General features: G+C 44.9%; 1 protein-coding gene across 2 annotated transcripts in view; it reads right to left on the reverse strand.

Annotated features, from left to right (window-relative positions):
- dnaaf9 (dynein axonemal assembly factor 9) overlaps positions 1-16,561 on the reverse strand; it is a 265,646-nt gene extending 249,085 nt beyond the window's left edge. For both annotated transcript variants that reach the window (XM_068028730.1, XM_068028729.1), the window contains exon 1: positions 16,157-16,561. In XM_068028730.1, coding sequence (XP_067884831.1) covers positions 16,157-16,251 — 95 coding nt within the window. In that variant the 5' untranslated portion in view covers positions 16,252-16,561. The remainder of the gene's footprint in view (positions 1-16,156) is intronic.
- Positions 16,562-20,362: the final 3,801 nt, after the last annotated feature.

Here is a 20,362-nt window from a genome sequence, read left to right on the forward strand (position 1 = left end):
CAGGACCGTATCCCCAACACTGAAGTCCTCGAGGCGGCCAACATCCCCAGCATATGCACCCTACTAAGCCAGTGGCACCTGAGATGGCTTGGCCATGTGAGCCGCATGGAAGATGGCAGGATCCCCAAGGACACATATCAGACCCACCGGCCGTCCTTGTCTCCGCTTTAAAGACGTCTGCAAATGCGACATGAAGTCCTGTGACATTGATCACAAGTCGTGGGAGTCAGTTGCCAGTGATCGCCAGTGCTGGCGGGCAACCATAAAGGCGGGGCTAAAGCGTGGCGAGTCGAAGAGACTTAGCAGTTGGCAGGAAAAAAGTCAATCACAAGGAGAGAGCCAACTGTATAACAGCCCTGTCAACCAATTTTATCTACAGCACCTGTGGAAGAGTCTGTCACTCTAGAATTGGCCTTTATAGCCATTCCAGGTGCTGCTTCACAAACCACTGACCACCTCCAGGCGCTTACCCATTGTCTCTCGAAACAAGGAGGCCAAAGAAGAGTTTAACTTCATTTTGACACACAGTAGAGCAATCTTCTCCACCTTTTAAAAACATCTCTGATCAAGCTTTCAGTCATTCCTTTTAATTTCTCCCCTCTGGTTTATCAGATTACTTTTCAGCTGTGTACATTTACCTCGCCCTTCTCCATAGTGAAAAGATCAGGGAGGGGGATGGTGATAGACTCAAACAAATTAGCATTGAAAGGGAGGAGGTTTTAGCGGGCTTAAAAGTGGATAAATCCCCAGGCCCAGATGAGATATATCCCAGGCTGTTATGTGAGGCCAGGGAAGAGATAGCAGGGGCTCTGACACAAACTTTCAAATCCTCTCTGGCCACTGGAGAGGTGCCAGATGACTGGAGGACAGCAAATGTGGTACCATTATTCACGCAGGATTGCAGGGACAAACCATGTAATTACAGGCCGGTGAGTCTAACATCAGTGGTAGGGAAACTACTGGAAACAATTCTGAGGGACAAGATTAATCTCCACTTGGAGAGGCAGGGATTAATCAAGGATAGTCAGCATGGCTTTGTCAGGGGGAGATCATGGAACATAGAACAGAACAGCACAGTACAGTACAGGCCAGGCCCTTCGGCCCACAATGTTGTGCCGACCCATTAACCTACCCTAAAGGTCAAACTACCTACATACCCTTCATTCTACTATCATCCATGTACCTATCCAAGAGTCGCTTAAATGCCCCTAATATATCTGCTTCTACTACCACCGCTGGCAGCGCATTCCACGCACCCACCACTCTCTGTGCAAAGAACCTACCTCTGACATCTCCCCGAAACCTTCCTCCAATCACCTTAAAATTATGCCCCCTGGTGATAGCCCTTTCCACCCTGGGAAAAAGTCTCTGACTATCCACTCTATCTATGCCTCTCATCATCTTGTACCCCTCTATCAAGTCACCTCTCATCCTTCTTCGCTCCAATGAGAAAAGCACTAGCTCCCTCAACCTTTCTTCATAAGACATGCCCTCCAGTCCAGGCAGCATCCTGGTAAATCTCCTCTGCACCTTCTCTAAAGCTTCCACATCCTTCCTATAATGAGGCGACCAGAACTGAACACAGTATTCCAAGTGTGGTCGAACCAGGGCTTTATAGAGCTGCAGCATAACCTCGCGGCTCTTAAACTCAATCCCCCTGTTAATGAAAGCCAACACACCGTACGCCTTCTTAACAACCCTATCAACTTGGGTGGCAACTTTGAGCAATCTATGGACATGGACCCCAAGATCCCTCTGTTCCTCCACACTACTAAGAATCCTGTCTTTAAGCCTGCATTCTGCATTCAAATTCGACCTTCCAAAATGAATCACTTCACACTTTTCCAGGTTGAACTCCATCTGCCACTTCTCAGCCCAGCTCTGCATCCTGTCAATGTCCCGTTGCAACCTACAACAGCCTTCCACACTTTCCACAACTACAGCAACCTTCGTGTCATCGGCATACTTGCTAACCCAGCCTTCCACTTCCTCACCCAGCCTTCCACTTCCTCATCCAAGTCATTTATAAAAATCACAAAGAGCAGAGGTCCCAGAACAGATCCTTGTGGAACACCACTGGTCACCGAGCTCCATGCTGAATACTTTCCATCTACTACCACCCTCTGACTTCTATGGGCCAGCCAATTTTGTATCCAGACAGCCAACTTTCCCTGTATCCCATGCCTCCTTACTTTCTGAATGAGCCTACCATGGGGATCATGTCGAACAAATTTGATTGAATTTTTCAAGTAGGTGACGAGATGTGTAGATGAGGGCAAAGCAGTTGATGCAGTCTACATGGACTTCAGTAAGGCTTTTCATAAAGTCCCATATGGGAGATTGGTCAAGAAGGTAAGAGCCCATGGGATCCAGGGCAATTTTGCAAATTGGATCCAAAATTGGCTTAGTGGTAGGAGGCAGAGGGTGATGGTCAAGGGTTGTTTTTGCGATTGGAAGCCTACAACCAATGGTGTACCGCAGGGATCGGTGCTGGGACCCTTGCTGTTTGTACTGTACATTAATGATTTAGACGTGAATATAGGAGGTATGATCAGTAAGTTCGCAAATGACAAGAAAGTTGGTGGTGTTGCAAATAGTGAGGAGGAAAGCCTTAAGATTACAGGACGATACAGATGGGCTGGTAAGATGGGTAGAGCAGTGGCAAATGGAATTTAATCTTGAGAAGTGTGAGGTGATGCATTTTGGGAGGACTAACAAGGCAAGGGAATATACAATGGGTGGTAGGACCCTACGAAGTACAGGGAATCAGAGGGGCCTTGGTGCACTGTTCATTAATTACTGAAGGCAGCAGCACAGGCAGATAAGGTGGTTAGGAAGACATATGGGATACTTGCCTTTGTTGGCCGAGGCATAGAATATAAGAGCAGGGAGGTTATGATGGAACTGCATTAAGCGCTAGTTAGGCCACAGCTGGAGTACTGCGTACAGTTCTGGTTGCCACACTATGGGAAGGGTGTGATTGCACTAGAGAGGGTGCAGAGAAGATTCACCAGGATGTGGCCTGGGCTGGAGCATTTCAGCTATTAAGAGAGAGAGTTGTTTTCCTTAGAGCCGAGAAGGCTGAGGGAAGACCCGATTGAGGTATACAAAATTAGCTATACAAAAATCCCTTAGCGGAGGTGTCAATAACCAGGGGCATAGATTTAAGGTAAGGGACAGAAGGTTAAGAGGGGATTCGAGGAAAAATGTTTTCACCCAGAGGGTGGTTGAAATCTGGAGCATACTGCCTGAAGGGGTGGTAGAGGCAGGAACCCTCAACATTTAAGTAGTATCTAGATGAGCACTTGAAATGCCATAGCCAAATGCTGGAAAAGGGGATTGGAATAGATAGGCTTGATGGCCGGCACAGACACAGTGGGCTGAAGGGCCTGTTTCTGTGCTGTCTAACTCTATGACTATCAGTTTTTCTATTTGAGAAAACATCCTAAGCTGCTTCACATGTTAAAAGACACTAAATAAATGCAAATCCTTGTACATAATTAACTAAAATATTTTTTAGAATAGCGTAGTGGCAGTACTTATAAATTGAAAATTTATAGTCTCCACGATCAACACATACCAACATACAAATTAGGAACAGGAGCTGGCCACTCAAGCCTGCTCCACCATTAAACAAGATCATGGCTGATCTGATTGTAACCTCAACTCCACATTCCTGTCTACCCCCAATAACCTTTCACCCCTTGCTCATCAAGAATCTATCTACCATTGTCTTAAAAATATTCAAAGACTCTGCTTCCATGGCCTTTTGAGGAAGAGAATCTCAAAGACTCACAACCCTCACAGAAAAAATTTCTCATCTGTCTTAAATGAGCGATCCCTTATTTTTAAACAGTGACCCCCTAATTCTAGATTCACCCACATGAAGAAACATCCTTTCCACATCCAACCTGTCAAGACACTTCAGAATATGAATATTGATTGAAAAACCTTTTACTTCAGTCCAAAGACCCACCACCAGTAATATCAACAATGCAGTGGGTGTTATTAGATTAACTTTTCATGATCCAATTTTCATTGAATGTTGAAATATGATATTAGTTTATTCCATAATCATGATCACATATCTTAGAGCATGCTTTTATCCAGAGTGAAGCAAAGAATCCAACGACTTTGAAAAACGTCTCCAAAACAATGTGAAATACATGCATGCAAATCATCAGCTTTCATTTCAGAAACGAAGCAGAGAAAAAAAAACACTTCACGGAAAATCTGCAATCCTATCCAGTCTCCGAGAAGTGGAATTAACACTTCACTCTTCAACCTTCCAAAATTTTGTACACCGGACACAAGCATTCCTGCTCCAGTAAAATCTCAACTATATCCTCTCAGAGTCAGAGCCATTTGAGCACAGAAGGATGCCATTCGCCCATCAAGTCCATGATGGCTCTCTGTACAGCAATCCAATCAGTGCCTAACCACACCCCCCCACCCCGCCACCCCGCTCGATCCCAACAAGTTTATTTCCCTCAAGTGCCCATCTAATTTCCTTTTGAAATTATTCCATCGGCTCCACTTCCACCACTCCCATAGACAGCGTTCCAGGTCATGACCACTCACTGCATAAAAAAATTCTTCCTGACATCAACCCTGTATATCTTGCTCAAAACTTTAAATCGGTGCCCCGTAGTTCTAGTACCATCAGCTAATGGCAACAGCTTTTCTATTTCCACCTGATCTAAACCAGTCATCATCTTGTCAAGGCCTGCTCGGATCTGCAATCAAAAAAACCCGACCCAAATCCGAGAGAACCACATCCAACCCGATCCCGAACCCGAGCCTGAACCAGCCCGGGTGCTTCTATGTTTTCCCGCGCCCAACCTGATCAGCTAACTTAACTTCCGTTTTTCACTTTGTTACTGATTGGCACAAGCTTAAAATAACAAAACCACCTTTCTAGTCCAAAAATTAAATTAACATTCGAACCACTTACTTGTGATCGGGCTTGGGTCGGACACGCTCTAAGTGCAACCCACCCTCGACACAGGTCGTCAGGTCCCGTTGGGTGAGGGTCGGGTAACAAGCCTTTATAATCTTGTACACCTCGATCGAATCTACCCTCCATCTCCTTCACTCCAAGGAGAAAAACTTCAGCTTCTCCAACCTAAACTTGTAGCTAAAATCCCTCATCCCTGGAACTATTCTGGTAAACCTCCTCTGCACCCTCACATCCTTCCTAAACAGCGGTGGCCGGAGCTGGACGCAATACTCTAGATGTGGCCTAACCAGAGCTTATAAAGGTTCAGCATAGCTTCACTGCCTTTGTACTCAATACCTCTAATTTATCCTCTAAGATCCCATATATTTTATTGGCCACTCTCTCATTATGTCCTGCCACCTTCAAAAGATCTATGCACATGTACCCTCCAGATTATCCCTTGTGTCACCCGAATGAATCTATATGGAAGTTTATCTGTGGCTCCAAACTGGATGTCATACTCCAATATCTGGACAAATTCACAATCACCTCCTTCCTCAAGCACAAGAGACTCTGGGATTGTTCTCTCACAAAGTAGATCTCATTAAGTTGTTCAAAATACAAGCGAACTCATTTTTGTGAACAAGCACTTGTATTTCTATAGCACTTCAGTGTTGGAGAACATTGTACGATGCATTACAGCAGCATAATCAGACAAAACAACACCAAGATGGGATATTAAGTGGGATGGCTAACAGCTTGGTCAAATATTATAGATGTTGAAGGGTCCTGAAGGTGAAAAAAGAGGTAGAGAAGTTCACAGAAGGACTTCCAGAGCTTAAGGCCAATGCTGCTGAATATACGGCTGCCATGGGGCCAAGTGAAAGGGGAATAAGGAATCGGCCAGAGTTGGAGGAACACAGCATTCACTGAGGGCTGTTGTGCTGAAGAAGGCGAGAGAGATATGGAGGGGTTAGGCCACAACATGAGAATTTTAAATTTGAGACATTACTGGACAGGAGCTAATGGAGTTCAGCAAGCACAGAAACTTGGGTTAGAATAAGGGCAACAGAGCTTTAGATGAGCTTAAGGTTATCGAGAGTAGAAGAATGAGAGGCTGACCAGTACAACATTGGAATTGTCAAGTGAAGAGAAGACTAGGAAAAAGAAATGAATGAAATGGTGAAAAGGGAGGCACACGGGGTTCAGATCAATGAAAAAGGAATAGACAGTGAGTCAAATGGCCATCTTTACATTACTGAATTATTTTTAAATGCTTCCAATAATTATAACAACCCACAAAATGTCTGCTCCCAGGATGCCACACCCCATCACTTTTCAACATAAAACACAGCAAGAAGCAACCATGAAAGCATCACTAAAAACAGCTTCCTTGCAATGCAGTTGGGGTACAATTTGGCATACAAGACCTTTAATATATTTCAAAAGATTTGTACTTTACAAGATGTAACTAAACATATGATTATAGACTATATATCTCATTAACTTCCAGCTTTACATGAGCACATGATTTTAATTAAATCCTTTTTATAATGATAAGCCACTGCAGTCCTCTCAAAACCCTTATCCATAATTGTACCCAATACAGTTCAAAAATCTACTTCTAATTTGGTGACAGTGAATATCAACAACTACCAAGCTTCAGACAGCTGAAGGATGAAGAAATACAATGCCAGAAAACAAAGGCAGTGTAATCATCATAACTGAATAACTGCAGGTAATCAGGAGTCCGTTTATACATATTCTAAGTCTTTTTCAGTTGTTGCAACTGCATGTCATGAGGATATCATGTCGTCAGTATTTAATCCACACCCCTAATTGCCCTCGAGAAGTAATCCACCTTATTGAATACAACTGAGTGGTTAACTAGGCCATTTCAGAGGGCAGTCAACAACATTGCTCCAAGTCTGGAGTCACATATAGGCCAGGACAGTAGATTTCTTTTCCTAAAAGACATTAGTGAAGATAAGTTTTTATGACAATTGAGGAGTTTCATGGTCACCATTACTGATACTAGCTTTTCTATTCCAGATTTATTCAATTCACTGAATTTAAATTCCCCAACTGCCACGGTGAGACTTGTACTCGTGTCTCCGGATCATTCGACCAGGCCTCTGGATTGCAGTTCCGAAGAAGGGTCACTGACCTGAAACGTTAACTCTGCTTCTCTCTCCACAGATGCTGCCAGACCTGAGTATTTCCAGCATTTCTGGTTATTACTACTCTGGATCATTAGTCCAGTAACATAACCACTATTAAGCCATACCCTTAAATCTGAAAAGGGAACCAAAATTCCACCTGGGATCTTTGTTGTCAGGTTACCCATTTAGCAGAACTTGATTGTCATATGTAATTGTTATGTTTAATTCAATTTCTAAGTAGAACAAATGTCCATTGCCTCATTGCTTCAGTAAGAAAACAAAAGTTCTGTAGTTCAGCATTTACATCAAGTCTGATAAATTATGCAGTAAAATTTGGCAAGTCTGCTCAGTGTGTCTGTGCAGATCAGATCTGCATGCTTTAAGTGCTTGTACAGTTATGTATCTCCCAAATATGATGGATTTCAGGCAGACAAACAAAACCTTCTCCACCCAGTCTGGAAACCAAACTTCCAGACATCTTCCAGCAAGTTTAAGTCACAATTATTGCTTTTAATAAATAGCTGTTCAAGCTATAAACAAGGCTAACAGGATGTTCTTACTTTGAATTCAAATGTTGCTCTGTAATAGAAATGCCAGTTTGTAGATGACTGCTGCTGATCAACTTATCATTCAAATTCCTTTCAGATTTTTGCAAGCAGCTTGACAGGGGAGAATGGGCAACTTTTGCTCTCAAGACTATAAGCATCACAAGTACAAATTTATTCAGAATAAACCACACCCATTCTTTCTCAGTTTTTTTTTTATTCTGAACAGTGCAGAAGTGAAATAAAGCTATTATGAGCTGCAAAACTGAAGACACAAATTACCAAACCAGGTACACCTAATACTACACGACATCACCCCTCCTAAAAATCTTAACTACCAGAGTGGCACTAATCCACTCCTGAATCTGGTTAACAAGCATGTACTGCAAAGATGTCAAAATTATATCAAATATTAATCTGACCCAAACTACAACCTCTCTCCTCCCCCATCAACCTCACCATCACCTCCAACAAGTACAAGGAACACACAGACGTAAAGATTGCAATAACGTGTTTAATTGTATTCGCCCGCCCGCCCACCACCCCCAACCTTTGAGCATCAAATCAACCCTCACCCAGGCTACTCCCTACCCTAGTCCTGAACCTGCATCTCTTAGAGCTTCTCTGCCATGCCCCTTCATGTTTTCTCCAAACTCATCTGGCCCACATATCGCCTGGTCCGTTCACCCACATTCTCAATAAAAACTGAACAATCACTTCTCTTCCTGTTTCATGCTTGCCGACATTGTAAATAGTTCCCTCTCAAATACTACCTCTGGAGATAAGGTGAGTACTACTAAAGTGTTTTTTTTTTTAAAGAATTTTAGACTGAAGTGGGTAGAACCAGGCCCCTAGTATAATTAGTATTTTTTAATTCAGGGAGTAACTAATTAACCTAAGGGCAAGTCATGGCAGGAGAGCTCAGCCCCGTGATATGCTCCTCCTGCGCTATGTGGGAAATCAGGGATGCTTCCAGTGTCCCTGACGACCATGTGTGCAAGAAGTGTATCCATCTGCAGCTACTGACGACCCGCAGTACGGAGCTGGAGCTGCGGGTGGATTCACTATGGAGCATCCGCGATGCTGAGGACGTCGTGGATAGCACATTTAGTGAAGTGGTCACACTGCAGGTAATGGCTGCACAGGCAGAAAAGAGATGGGTGACCACCAGACGGAGTAGTAGGCACAGGCAGGTAGTGCAGGAGTCCCCTGTGGCCATCCCCCTCTCAAACAGATATAGCGCTTTGGATACTGTTGGTTGGGGGGTAGGGGGGTGGGGGGGGGGGGGGGGGGGGAGATCTCCCAGGGGAAAGCAGCAACAGCCAAGTTCGTGGCACCACGGAGGGCTCTGCTGCACAGCAGGGGCGGAAAAGGAGCGGAAGAGCTATAGCGATAGGGGATTCTATCGTAAGGGGTGCAGATAGGTGTTTCTGTGGCCACAAACGAGACTCCAGGCTGGTATGTTGCCTCCCTGGTGCTAGGGTCAAAGATGTCTCGGAGCGGCTGCAGGACATTCTGAAAGGGGAGGGTGAGCAGCCAGAGGTCGTGGTCCATATTGGTACTAACGACACAGGCAGGAAAAGAGATGAGGTCCTGCAAAGTGAAAATTGGGAGTTAGGCAGAAGGTTAAAAAGCAGGACCTCTAGGGTTGTAATCTCAGGATTACTCCCTGTGCCACGTGCTAGTGAGGGTAGGAATAGGAGGATTAGGCAAATGAATGCGTGGTTGAAGAGCTGGTGTAGGCGGGAGGGCTTCAGCTACCTGGATCATTGGGATCACTTCTGGTGCAGAGGTGACCTGTACAAGAAGGACGGGTTGCATCTCAACTGGAGAGGGACCAATATCCTTGCGGGGAGGTTTGCTAGCACTACTCGGGAGGGTTTAAACTAGTCTGGCAGGGGGGTGAAACCCAATGTACTAGTCTCTCAGATGAGATAGTTGAGGCAAATGTAGAGGTTAAAGCAAGCAAGTCCAGTAGGCAGGCCGGGCAGGGGCAGAACAGGGAGCGTGGAAGGTCTGATAGGCTTCTTGCATTAAAGTAAATGCAGTTTAGCCTTACAGGGAAGGCAGATGAACTCAGAGCATGGATCGGTACATGGGATTGTGATATTATAGCTATTACGGAAACGTGGTTGAGGGATGGGCAGGACTGGCAGCTCAATGTTCCGGGGTACCAATCTTTCCGGCATGACAGGAGGTGGAAGTAAGAGAGATGGGGGAGTTGCACTATTGATTAGGGAGGACATCACGGCAGTACTTGGAGAGGATATCCCGGGGGGAATGTCCAGCGAGGCCACATGGGTAGAACTTAGAAATAAGAAAGGGGTGATCACTTTGATGGGATTATACTATAGGCCCCCCCAATAGTCAGAGGGAAGTGGAGGAGCATATATGTAGGGAAAATCACAGATAGGTGTAGGAATTATAGGGTTGTAATAGTAGGTGATTTTAACATCCCTAAAATTGACTGGGAGTGCCTTAGTGCTAAGGGATCAGATGGGGAAGAATTTGTTAAGTGTGTCCAAGATAGTTTTCTTAAGCAGTATGTGGATGGCCCTACACTCAACCTCCTCTTAGGAAATGAGGATGGACAGTTGGTTGATGTGTCAGTGAGGGAGCACTTTGGGACCAATGACCATAACTCCATTAGCTTCAAGATAATTATGGAAAAGGATAGGATTGGTCCTCAGGTTGAAGTCCTAAATTGGGGGAAGGCTAATTTCGATGGCATCAGACAGGAACTCTCAAAAGTTGAATGGGAGAGGCTGTTTACAGGTAAAGGGACGTCTGGCAAGTGGGAGGCTTTTAAAAGTGAGATAGGAAGAGTTCAGGGCCGGCATGTTCCTGTTAGATGGAAGGGCAAGGCTGGCAAGTTTAGGGAACCTTGGTTGGCGAGGGATATTGAGGGTCTGGTCAGAACAAAGAGGGAGGCATATATGTCAGGTATCGGCAGCTGGGATTGAACGAGTCCCTCGAGGAGTATAGGGGATGTCGGACTACACTTAAGGAGGAAACTAGGAGGGCAAAAAGGGGCCATGAGATTTTCCCTGGCAGAGAAGATAAAGGAGCAGTCTAAAAGATTCTATAAGGATATTAAGAGTAAAAGGGTAGCTAGGGAGAGTGTAGGTCCCCTTAAGGATCAGTGTGGCAATCTATGTGTGGAGCCAGAGGAAATGGGTGAGGTCTTAATTGAATACTTCTTGTCCGTATTTACCATGGAGAATGTCATGGAAGTTTGTGAGTTCAAGGGAGGGAACACCGATATCCTGGAGCATATCAACATTACAAAGGAGGAGGTGTTGGAGGTTTTGAAGCGCATTAAGGTGGATAAATCCCCAGGGCCTGACCAGGTGTATCCTAGGATGCTATGGGAAGCAAGGGAGGAGATTACTGGGGCCCTGGCAGAGATTTCTGTATCATCGTTAGCCACGGGTGAGGTACCAGAAGACTGGAGGATAGCTAATGTGCCTTTATTTAAGAAGGGCAGCAGGGATAAGCCAGGGAACGACAGGCCGGTGAGCCTTACATCAGTGGTGGGAAAGTTATTGGAAGGGATTCTGAGACAGGTTTTATATGCATCTGGAAAGGCATGGTCTGATTAAGGATAGTCAGCATGGCTTTGTGCGTGGGAAATCATGTCTCAGGAATTTGATTGAGTTTTTCGAGGAGGTGACTAAGAGGATTGACGAGGGCAGGGCGATGGATTTTGTCTACGTGGACTTTAGCAAGGTCCTGCATAGTAGGCTGGTCCAGAAGGTTCGAACACATGGAATCCAGGGTGAGCTTGCAAATTGGATACAAAATTGGCTTGGTGATAGGAGGCAGAGGGTGGTCGTGGAGGGTTGTTTTTCAGATTGGAGGCCGGTGGCCAGTAGTGTGCCGCAGGGATCGGTGCTGGGCCCTCTGTTGTTTGTCATATATATTAATGACTTGGATGTGAATGTAAGGGGCATGATTAGTAAGTTTGCAGATGACACCAAAATTGGTGGTATAGTGGACAGTGAAGAAGGTTGTCCAAGGTTACTAACAGGATATAGATCAACTGGGAAAGTGGGCAAGGGATTGGAAAATGGAATATAACAAAGACAAGTGTGAAGTGATGCATTTTGGGAAGTTAAACCAGGGCAGGACATATACAGTGAATGGCAGGGCCCTGGGGAGTGTTCTTGAGCAGACTGACCTTGGGGTGCAAGTACATAGTTCCCTGAAAGTGGCAACACAGGTAGACAGGGTGGTGAAGAAGGCGTATGGCATGCTTGCCTTCATCAGCCGAGGCATTGAGTACAAGAGTTGGGATGTCATGTTACAGTTGTACATGACGTTGGTTAGGACGCATTTGGAGTACTGTGTGCAGTTTTGGTCGCCGCACTACAGGAAAGATGTGATTAAGCTAGAGAGGGTGCAGAAAAGATTCACAAGGATGTTGCCTGGTTTGGCGGGCTTGAGTTATAAAGAGAGATTGGATAGGCTGGGTCTGTTTTCCCTGGAGCAAAGGAGGCTGAGAGGGGACATGATAGAGGCATATAAAATTATGAGCGCCAGAGTCGGTTTCCCATGGTAGGGGTGACTAAAACTAGATGGCATAGATTTAAGGTGAGAGGGAGGAGGTTTAAAGGGGATCAAAGGGGTAAATTTTTCACGCAAAGAATTGTGGGTATCTGGAATGAGCTGCCTGAGGAGGTGGTGGAGGCAGGAACAGTAGCGACATTAAAGAGGCATCTGGACAAGTACTTGAATGAGCAAGACATAGAGGGATATGGAATTAATGCAGGCAGATGGGATTAGTATAGATAGGCATTATGGTTGGCATGGGCGCGGTGGGCCGAAGGGCCTGTTTCTATGCTGTACGACTCTGACTATTCCCACTCTTAAAAAAAAAATACAATATTCCTTCCTTCCTTAAAATAGTCACTTTTAAGCCTTCTGCCCTTCCAAACTCACACTAACAACTTCCCTGATCTCCACAAATTCCTTGAACACGTTGTCATCTTCCACATATGCAAATCTTTCCGATAACTCCAAGTTTCAATCCCTCCGAGAACACAAATTAAATTTCAGTGACTGTGGTGCACCATCTCTCCTCGACCTCTCCAGAGGTTTTGATACAATTAACCACACTATCCTCCTTGATGGGTCTGCCATTGCACTCTTAACGATCTGATTCCAGCTACATTGCAATCAATGGCATCTCAATTATCTCATCTCCAAACCTTTAGCTTCAAAGATCCCCAATGAGCTTCTTTGAGCCCCCCTCTCTTCCTCATCTAGGTTTCCCCATATCATCCACAGATACGGAGTTCGCTTCTACAAATATACAGACAACACCCAGCTCTACCTCTCCACCATCTCCTCTCAACTGCTTCCAACTCCATACTCAGACTGCTTCTCCAATATCAAGTCTTAGATAAACCATCAAGTTATCCAGCTAAATGTGATGAAGGGTCACAGACCTGAAACGTTAATTCTGCTTCTTTCTCTGCAAATACTGTCTAACCTGCTGAGTATTTCCAGCACTTTGTTTTTATTTCAGATTTCCAGCATCTGCAGTATTTTGCTTTTCATCACAAAAACACAGTTCATCTGCTGTTTGGGGGGACTGTGCTATGGGCAAAATGACTGTAGCCTTTCATACATTACAAAAACAACCACACTTCAAAAGTTCTTCACTGGCTGTAAAATGCTTTGGAACAAATCAAGGTCATGAAAGCACAAAGTAAAGATCTATTGTGTACACCTGTGTGAACATTTTTCTGCATTGAAGACTATAAAGATGCAAGTTGTTGCTGATGACTTTAACAATATATTGTGACCATTTCTAAAAAACAGCCCTCTGTGAAATATTTTTGATCAGATGCCAACTATCACGATATTAACGCTCTTCTAAAATGGACATTTGGACCAGAACTATTTTACGCCTCTGGATTTGACAGGCTGTACTACACCGTCTGCACTCTTATTCGGTCCCAGTGAGGAGCAACATGAAGGATTTGGCCTGCTCAGTTTCTCATTGAGGCTGGTTCACCCATCTTGAGCAGAGCTGATTACTCTGAGTTCTCTTGGGAACACCATGTGGATATCAACCTTAGCGTGGAAAACTGTTAAATATAGGCAGCTGCAGCCTAGATCTCCTGCCCTCAAGCAATCCTGCAGCTTTACAGTTGCTGAATTTCAGACATGCACCATTGAATCTAGCAATGCACATGATAAAAGGCTATTAAAAACTTCAAGAAATTTGGGAAAAAAGATGAGAATCATGATAATGAGTTATATTACAGCTCGTTTCAGCTACACACTGTATGAGATGAAAAAAAAAGATTCATTTTAATACACAACTTGCCAAAGAAGCCTTGAAGTCATCGGGCTGCCAGCAGGCTCAACTATCCAGAGTAAAACGATCCTGGAAAAAGATTTATTTAAAAATGGTATATGCTCCAACATGGCTCATATAGCTCCTTTTTTTAAAATCACCAGGGGGCAGGATCGAAATGAAGTAGTAAAAGAAGCTGGAGACAAGCAGGGAGCTTTTTTCCCCCTCCTGCTGGCAAAACCATCTGACAGAAAAAAAACAAATGGGTTCACAAACAGGAAGTCATGCCCAAAGGCCCTGATTTTCCTTTGTGTACCCTTGACAGACTGCAGCTCTCTCTAATCCCATACATACAGGTGCCTCAAGCTTCAAAGCTTAAATATATAAAATATGCTAACAGAAGGTTCAAAGCCACATTTAAAATAGACTTGGTAACAAACGTAAATAACTATCGTACTGTAGGAATTTCAACTTGTTTAATTACTAAATGCTGCTTATAAACAAAGCACTTATTGAGCAACACAAACACAAACAAAGCATCAGGTATACATGCATCAAGGTTTTCATCATGAAACGATTCCTGACAATCAATTCTTGCACATTACTTGTTGTTAAACTAATACCTAGACACACAAAATGTCAAGCACCATTGCTTTGTTGAGTTCCATATATCAGCTTTCCTACTGCAGAGACAGAGAGTTCTCAATGAGCTGGAGTTTACCGAGTGTGGAAGATGAGAGGTTGGTTGAGACTGAAGGGGGAAAGGGTATGGTTAACAGGTTCAGGAGCAGATGGGTTAATGCAGGGCAGAAATGAATAATATTACAGAGGTGGAATGGGGTGATCTTCACAAATGAGAAGAGATGGCGTTGGAAGCTCAACTTGTGACCAACAAGGATCTGCAGTCCAACCCAGAACAATAGCCACAAAAGGGGGACAGAGTCAAGGGCAAGAATAAAGCCAAAGATGACAGCTTAATGTTTACTGGATCCATATTGATACTTAAGCTAACACAAGAACACAACAAATAGGAGCTGGAGTAGACCATATAACCCATCGAGCCAGCTCCGCCATTCAATAGAATCATGGCTGATCTTCAGGTTTCAACTCCACTTTCCCACCTGCTCACCATACCCCTTGATTCTCTGTGAGCCAAAAATCTGTCTATTCCAGCCTTAAATGTACTCTACGATGGAGCATCCACAAGCCTCTGGGGTAGAGTTCCAAAGATTCACAAGCCTTTAATTTCTCATCTCAGTGCTAAATGATCAGCCCCTTATCCTGAGACTGTGCCTCCGTACTTGAGATTCTCCCAACAGTAGAAATAATCTCTCAGTGTTTACCCTATCCAGCCCCTTTAGAATGTTATATGTTTCAAAGAGATCACCTCTCATTCTTCTAAACCCCAGAGAATACATGCCCAATTTACTTCGTCTATCATAGGACAACCCCCTCATGCCAGGCACCAATCTAGTGAACCTTTGCTGCATTGCCTCCAATGCAAGCTGAACCTGAGGCTTGTATTGTTAAGTTTAATTTATTAATCACAGTTAATGGGAAACTCAATGTCAGAAGTAAAACTGAGCCAGTGTGGTGGGGACAATAGAGGATACCAGAGGCAGAGGAGTAGATGTCGAAGAGGTAGGTGGGGCAGGGGTACAGGGGGCAAGAAACTTAAGTGCTCGGGTGGGAGCGGAGGAATGAGAACAGGGGCACCAGAGGTGGCGAGGAGGTGGGGAAGGAAGAGGATGAGAAATGGGGGCAGTGGGGAAGAAAAATACACTAATAATCTGGTGTTATTGTCCTTTCAGTTCTGAAAAGGAAAAAAAAATATAGCCTTTAGACAAAAGAAAATGACAGACCAATGATCGAGATAGGGGAGGGGTACAGGCATCTTGATTGCCATTTGACGTGGCCGAAAAATTATATTTTTTTTTAAGAAAGGAGCCCATGTAGTGCTTTCCGTTAGTTGGGAAAGCTGCGAAAAAAACATCTGCAACAAAAAATAATTGCAAATTAAATGTAACTTTAAAACACAGTGGGTATAACAATCAAATATTTATATATGGACACTTGTTTATAGATCCCAGCCATGACTGTCTCTGGGTAAAGATCAAGCAGCAGCTGGTCGGTGTCAGGCGCTAACGGTTCCCCCGCGCGAGCCCCCGGTTTGAATTGTGCATTCCATTAACGGCCGCTCTACCTGACAAACGGGCTGAAAGTTTCACATCGCACGGTCCTCCAAGCAGGCAGCGGCCGCGCCTTCCCCACCGAAGCCTCCTGCAGCATCGACAACATTGCAGATTTTTCTTCTTAACACTTATATATGTGTCTTGTCGTCTCGCCGAACGAAAGGAGCAGAGGTTGGAGGAAGACAAGAAAGGTATTTCTGCAGAAAGACGAGGAGCGAATCACTGAAGAGCCATCACCGGGCCATCATCATCATCATGATGATGATCATCATGAATGGCATCCCAGCAAACCAACTGAGGACGAGGGTGGAGGGGAGAGATCAACACCAGCACTTCAAATGCTCCACGCGTGCTCTCTCGGTTTGTCCTTTTTCTGTTATTAATGCCTTTCGAATCTATCTCATACCGCGACGTTTGACTTTATGTGCTTTCGTAGCTCAACTTATGCTTGTTTTAATTTTTAACTCAGGTGCTGGACACCCCTTTTTTGATTCTGAGCATGGCAGCTGCTCGCCTCCCCGGCCCCGCCCACCTGAGCGTCATCGGGAACTTTGTTCTCGTGGCTCTGAGCACTGTCAGCCTGGCAGAAAAACAGGGAGGGAGGGTGGATTTTTACACCAAATATATTCATGCCCCGCCCTCCCGCCTCGTTTTCCCTGACTGATTGGATTTGGGGATTAATCAAAAAAAGTATGACATACAATTGCATACGATGGAATTGCACTGGATCTCTGAAGAAAAAAGAAACACTTGCATTTCTCTAGCGCCTTTTCTAATCACGGGATTGCATAGGGCGAGTACTTAATAGCACAGCACAGAAATAGGCCATTCGGCCCCACCAGTCCATGTTGGTGTTTCTATTCAACTCCAGCCTCCTTCCACCCTTGCTCATCTAACTCTATCAGCAATAATATTGTTCTGTTCTTCCTCAGATGTTCAGCCAGCCTCCCCTTGAATGCCAATTTCTCTGTGTCAATAGCATGGAATTTGCTGGTCCAATGCATCAGAATAATGGGGAAAATAACACCGGTTGCCATTATGATCACCACTAAAGTCCCATGAGGTAATCGTGTTAGTGAATAATTTCACTCTTCTAGTAATGCTGTAATTTGCTGGGAGTTTAGCATTACACTGCCAGAACCACCACTGAAACAAACATTTAAATTTAGTATATTTAAATATAACGGGAAATATATACGGGAAATGGGCGAGGTCTTAATTGAATATTTCTCGTCCGTATTTACCGTGGAGAATGTCATGGAAGTTTGTGAGTTCAAGGGAGGGAACACCGATATCCTGGAGCATATCAACATTACAAAGGAGGAGGTGTTGGAGGTTTTGAAGCGCATTAAGGTGGATAAATCCCCAGGGCCTGACCAGGTGTATCCTAGGATGCTATGGGAAGCAAGGGAGGAGATTACTGGGGCCCTGGCTGAGATTTTTGTATCATCGTTAGCCACGGGTGAGGTACCAGAAGACTGGAGGATAGCTAATGTGCCTTTATTTAAGAAGGGCAGCAGGGATAAGCCAGGGAACTACAGGCCGGTGAGCCTTACATCAGTGGTGGGAAAGTTATTGGAAGGTATTCTGAGAGACAGGTTTTATATGCATTTGGAAAGGCATATAGGGATAGTCAGCATGGTTTTGTGCGTGGGAAATCATGTCTCACGAATTTGATTGAGTTTTTCAAGGAGGTGACTAAGAGGATTGACGAGGGCAGGGCGATGGATGTTGTCTACATGGGACTTTAGCAAGGCCTTTGACAAGGTCCCGCATGGTAGGCTGGTCCAGAAGGTTCGAACGCATGGAATCCAGGGTGAGCTAGCAAATTGGATACAAAATTAGCTGGGTGTTAGAAGGCAGAGGGTGGTAGTGGAGGGTTGTTTTTCAGATTGGAGGCCAGTGACCAGTGGTGTGCCGCAGGGATCGGTGCTGGGCCCTCTGTTGTTTGTCATATATATTAATGACTTGGATGTGAATGTAAGGGGCATGATTAGTAAGTTTTCAGATGACATCAAAATTGGTGGTATAGTGGACAGTGAAGAAGGTTGTCTAAGGTTACAACAGGATATAGATCAACTGGGAAAGTGGGCAAGGGATTGGAAAATGGAATTTAATACAGACAAGTGTGAAGTGCTGCATTTTGGGAAGTTAAACCAGGGCAGGACATATACAGTGAATGGCAGGGCCCTGGGGAGTGTTCTTGAGCAGACTGACCTTGGGATGCAAGTACATAGTTCCCTGAAAGTGGCAACACAGGTAGACAGGGTGGTGAAGAAGGCGTATGGCACGCTTGCCTTCATCAGCCGAGGCACTGAGTACAAGAGTTGGGACGTCATGTAACAGTTGTACGTAACGTTGGTTAGGCCACATTTGGAGTACTGTGTGCAGTTCTGGTCGCCGCTCTGCAGCAAAAATGTGATTAAGCTAGAGAGGGTGCAGAAAAGATTCACAAGGATGTTGCCTGTTTTGGAGGGCTTGAGTTATAAAGAGAGATTGGATAGGCTGGGTTCCGAAGAAGGGTCACTGACCCGAAACGTTAACTCTGCTTCTCTTTCCACAGATGCTGCCAGACCTGCTGAGTGATTCCAGCATTTCTTGTTTTTATTTCAGATTTCCAGCATCCGCAGTATTTTGCTTTTATTTTAGTACTTTGAGCAGTGTTGGGAACCATACCTTCGGAAGGATATATTGGCCTTGGAGGGAGTACAGTGTAGATTTACCAGAATGATACCGTATAATGATAGCCACTAAGCGCATTGCACTGTTGAACTACAAGAAATCCCCCAGCGAGTTAACAACAATAGCACTTAAAGCAGCCAGAAGCACTGCACAAAGAACAACCAGGCGCTGCGCAAACAACTACTGGCAACACCTATGCAGTCATATTCAGCTGGCCTCAGACACCGGAAACATCAGAGGAATGTATGATGACATTAAGAGAGCTCTTGGGCCAACCATCAAGAAGATCGCCCCCCTCAAATCTAAATCAGGGGACATAATTACTGACCAACGCAAACAAATGGACCGCTGGGTTGAGCACTACCTAGAACTGTACTCCAGGGAGAGTGTTGTCACTGAGACTGCCCTCAATGCAGCCCAGCCTCGACCAGTCATGGATGAGCTGGACATACAGCCAACAAAATCGGAACTCAGTGATGCCATTGATTCTCTAGCCAGCGGAAAAGCCCCTGGGAAGGACAGCATTACCCCTGAAATAATCAAGAGTGCCAAGCCTGCTATACTCTCAGCACTACATGAACTGCTATGCCTGTGCTGGGACAAGGGAGCAGTACCTCAGGACATGCGCGATGCCAATATCATCACCCTCTATAAAAACAAAGGTGACCGTGGTGACTACAACAACTACCGTGGAATCTCCCTGCTCAGCATAGCGGGGAAAGTCTTTGCTCAAGTCTCTCTAAACAGGCTCCAGAAGCTGGCCGAGCGCATCTACCCTGAGGCACAGTGTGGCTTTCATGCAGAGAGATCGACCGTTGACATGCTGTTCTCCCTTCGCCAGATACAGGAGAAATGCCGTGAACAACAGATGCCCCTGTACATTGCTTTCATTGATCTCACCAAAGCCTTTGACCTCGTCAGCAGACGTGGTCTCTTCAGACTACTAGAAAAGATTGGATGTCCACCAAAGCTATTAAGTATCATCACCTCATTCCATGACAATATGAAAGGCACAATTCAACATGGTGGCTCCTCATCAGACCCCTTTCCTATCCTGAGTGGCGTGAAACAGGGCTGTGTTCTCGCACCCACTCTTTTTGGGATTTTCTTCTCCCTGCTGCTTTCACATGCGTTCAAGTCCTCTGAAGAAGGAATTTTCCTCCACACAAGATCAGGGGGCAGGTTGTTCAACCTTGCCCGTCTAAGAGCGAAGTCCAAAGTACGGAAAGTCCTCATCAGGGAACTCCTCTTTGCTGACGATGCTGCTTAAACATCTCACACTGAAGAGTGCCTGCAGAGTCTCATCGACAGGTTTGTGGCTGCCTGCAATGAATTTGGCCTAACCATCAGCCTCAAGAAAACAAACATCATGGGGCAGGATGTCAGAAATGCTCCATCCATCAATATTGGCGACCACGCTCTGGAAGTGGTTCAAGAGTTCACCTACCTAGGCTCAACTATCACCAGTAACCTGTCTGTGGATGCAGAAATCAACAAGCGCATGGGAAAGGCTTCCACTGCTATGTCCAGACTGG

Source organism: Heterodontus francisci, chromosome 1 (genome assembly GCF_036365525.1).
Source record: "Heterodontus francisci isolate sHetFra1 chromosome 1, sHetFra1.hap1, whole genome shotgun sequence".
Taxonomy (NCBI): Eukaryota; Metazoa; Chordata; class Chondrichthyes; order Heterodontiformes; family Heterodontidae; genus Heterodontus; species Heterodontus francisci.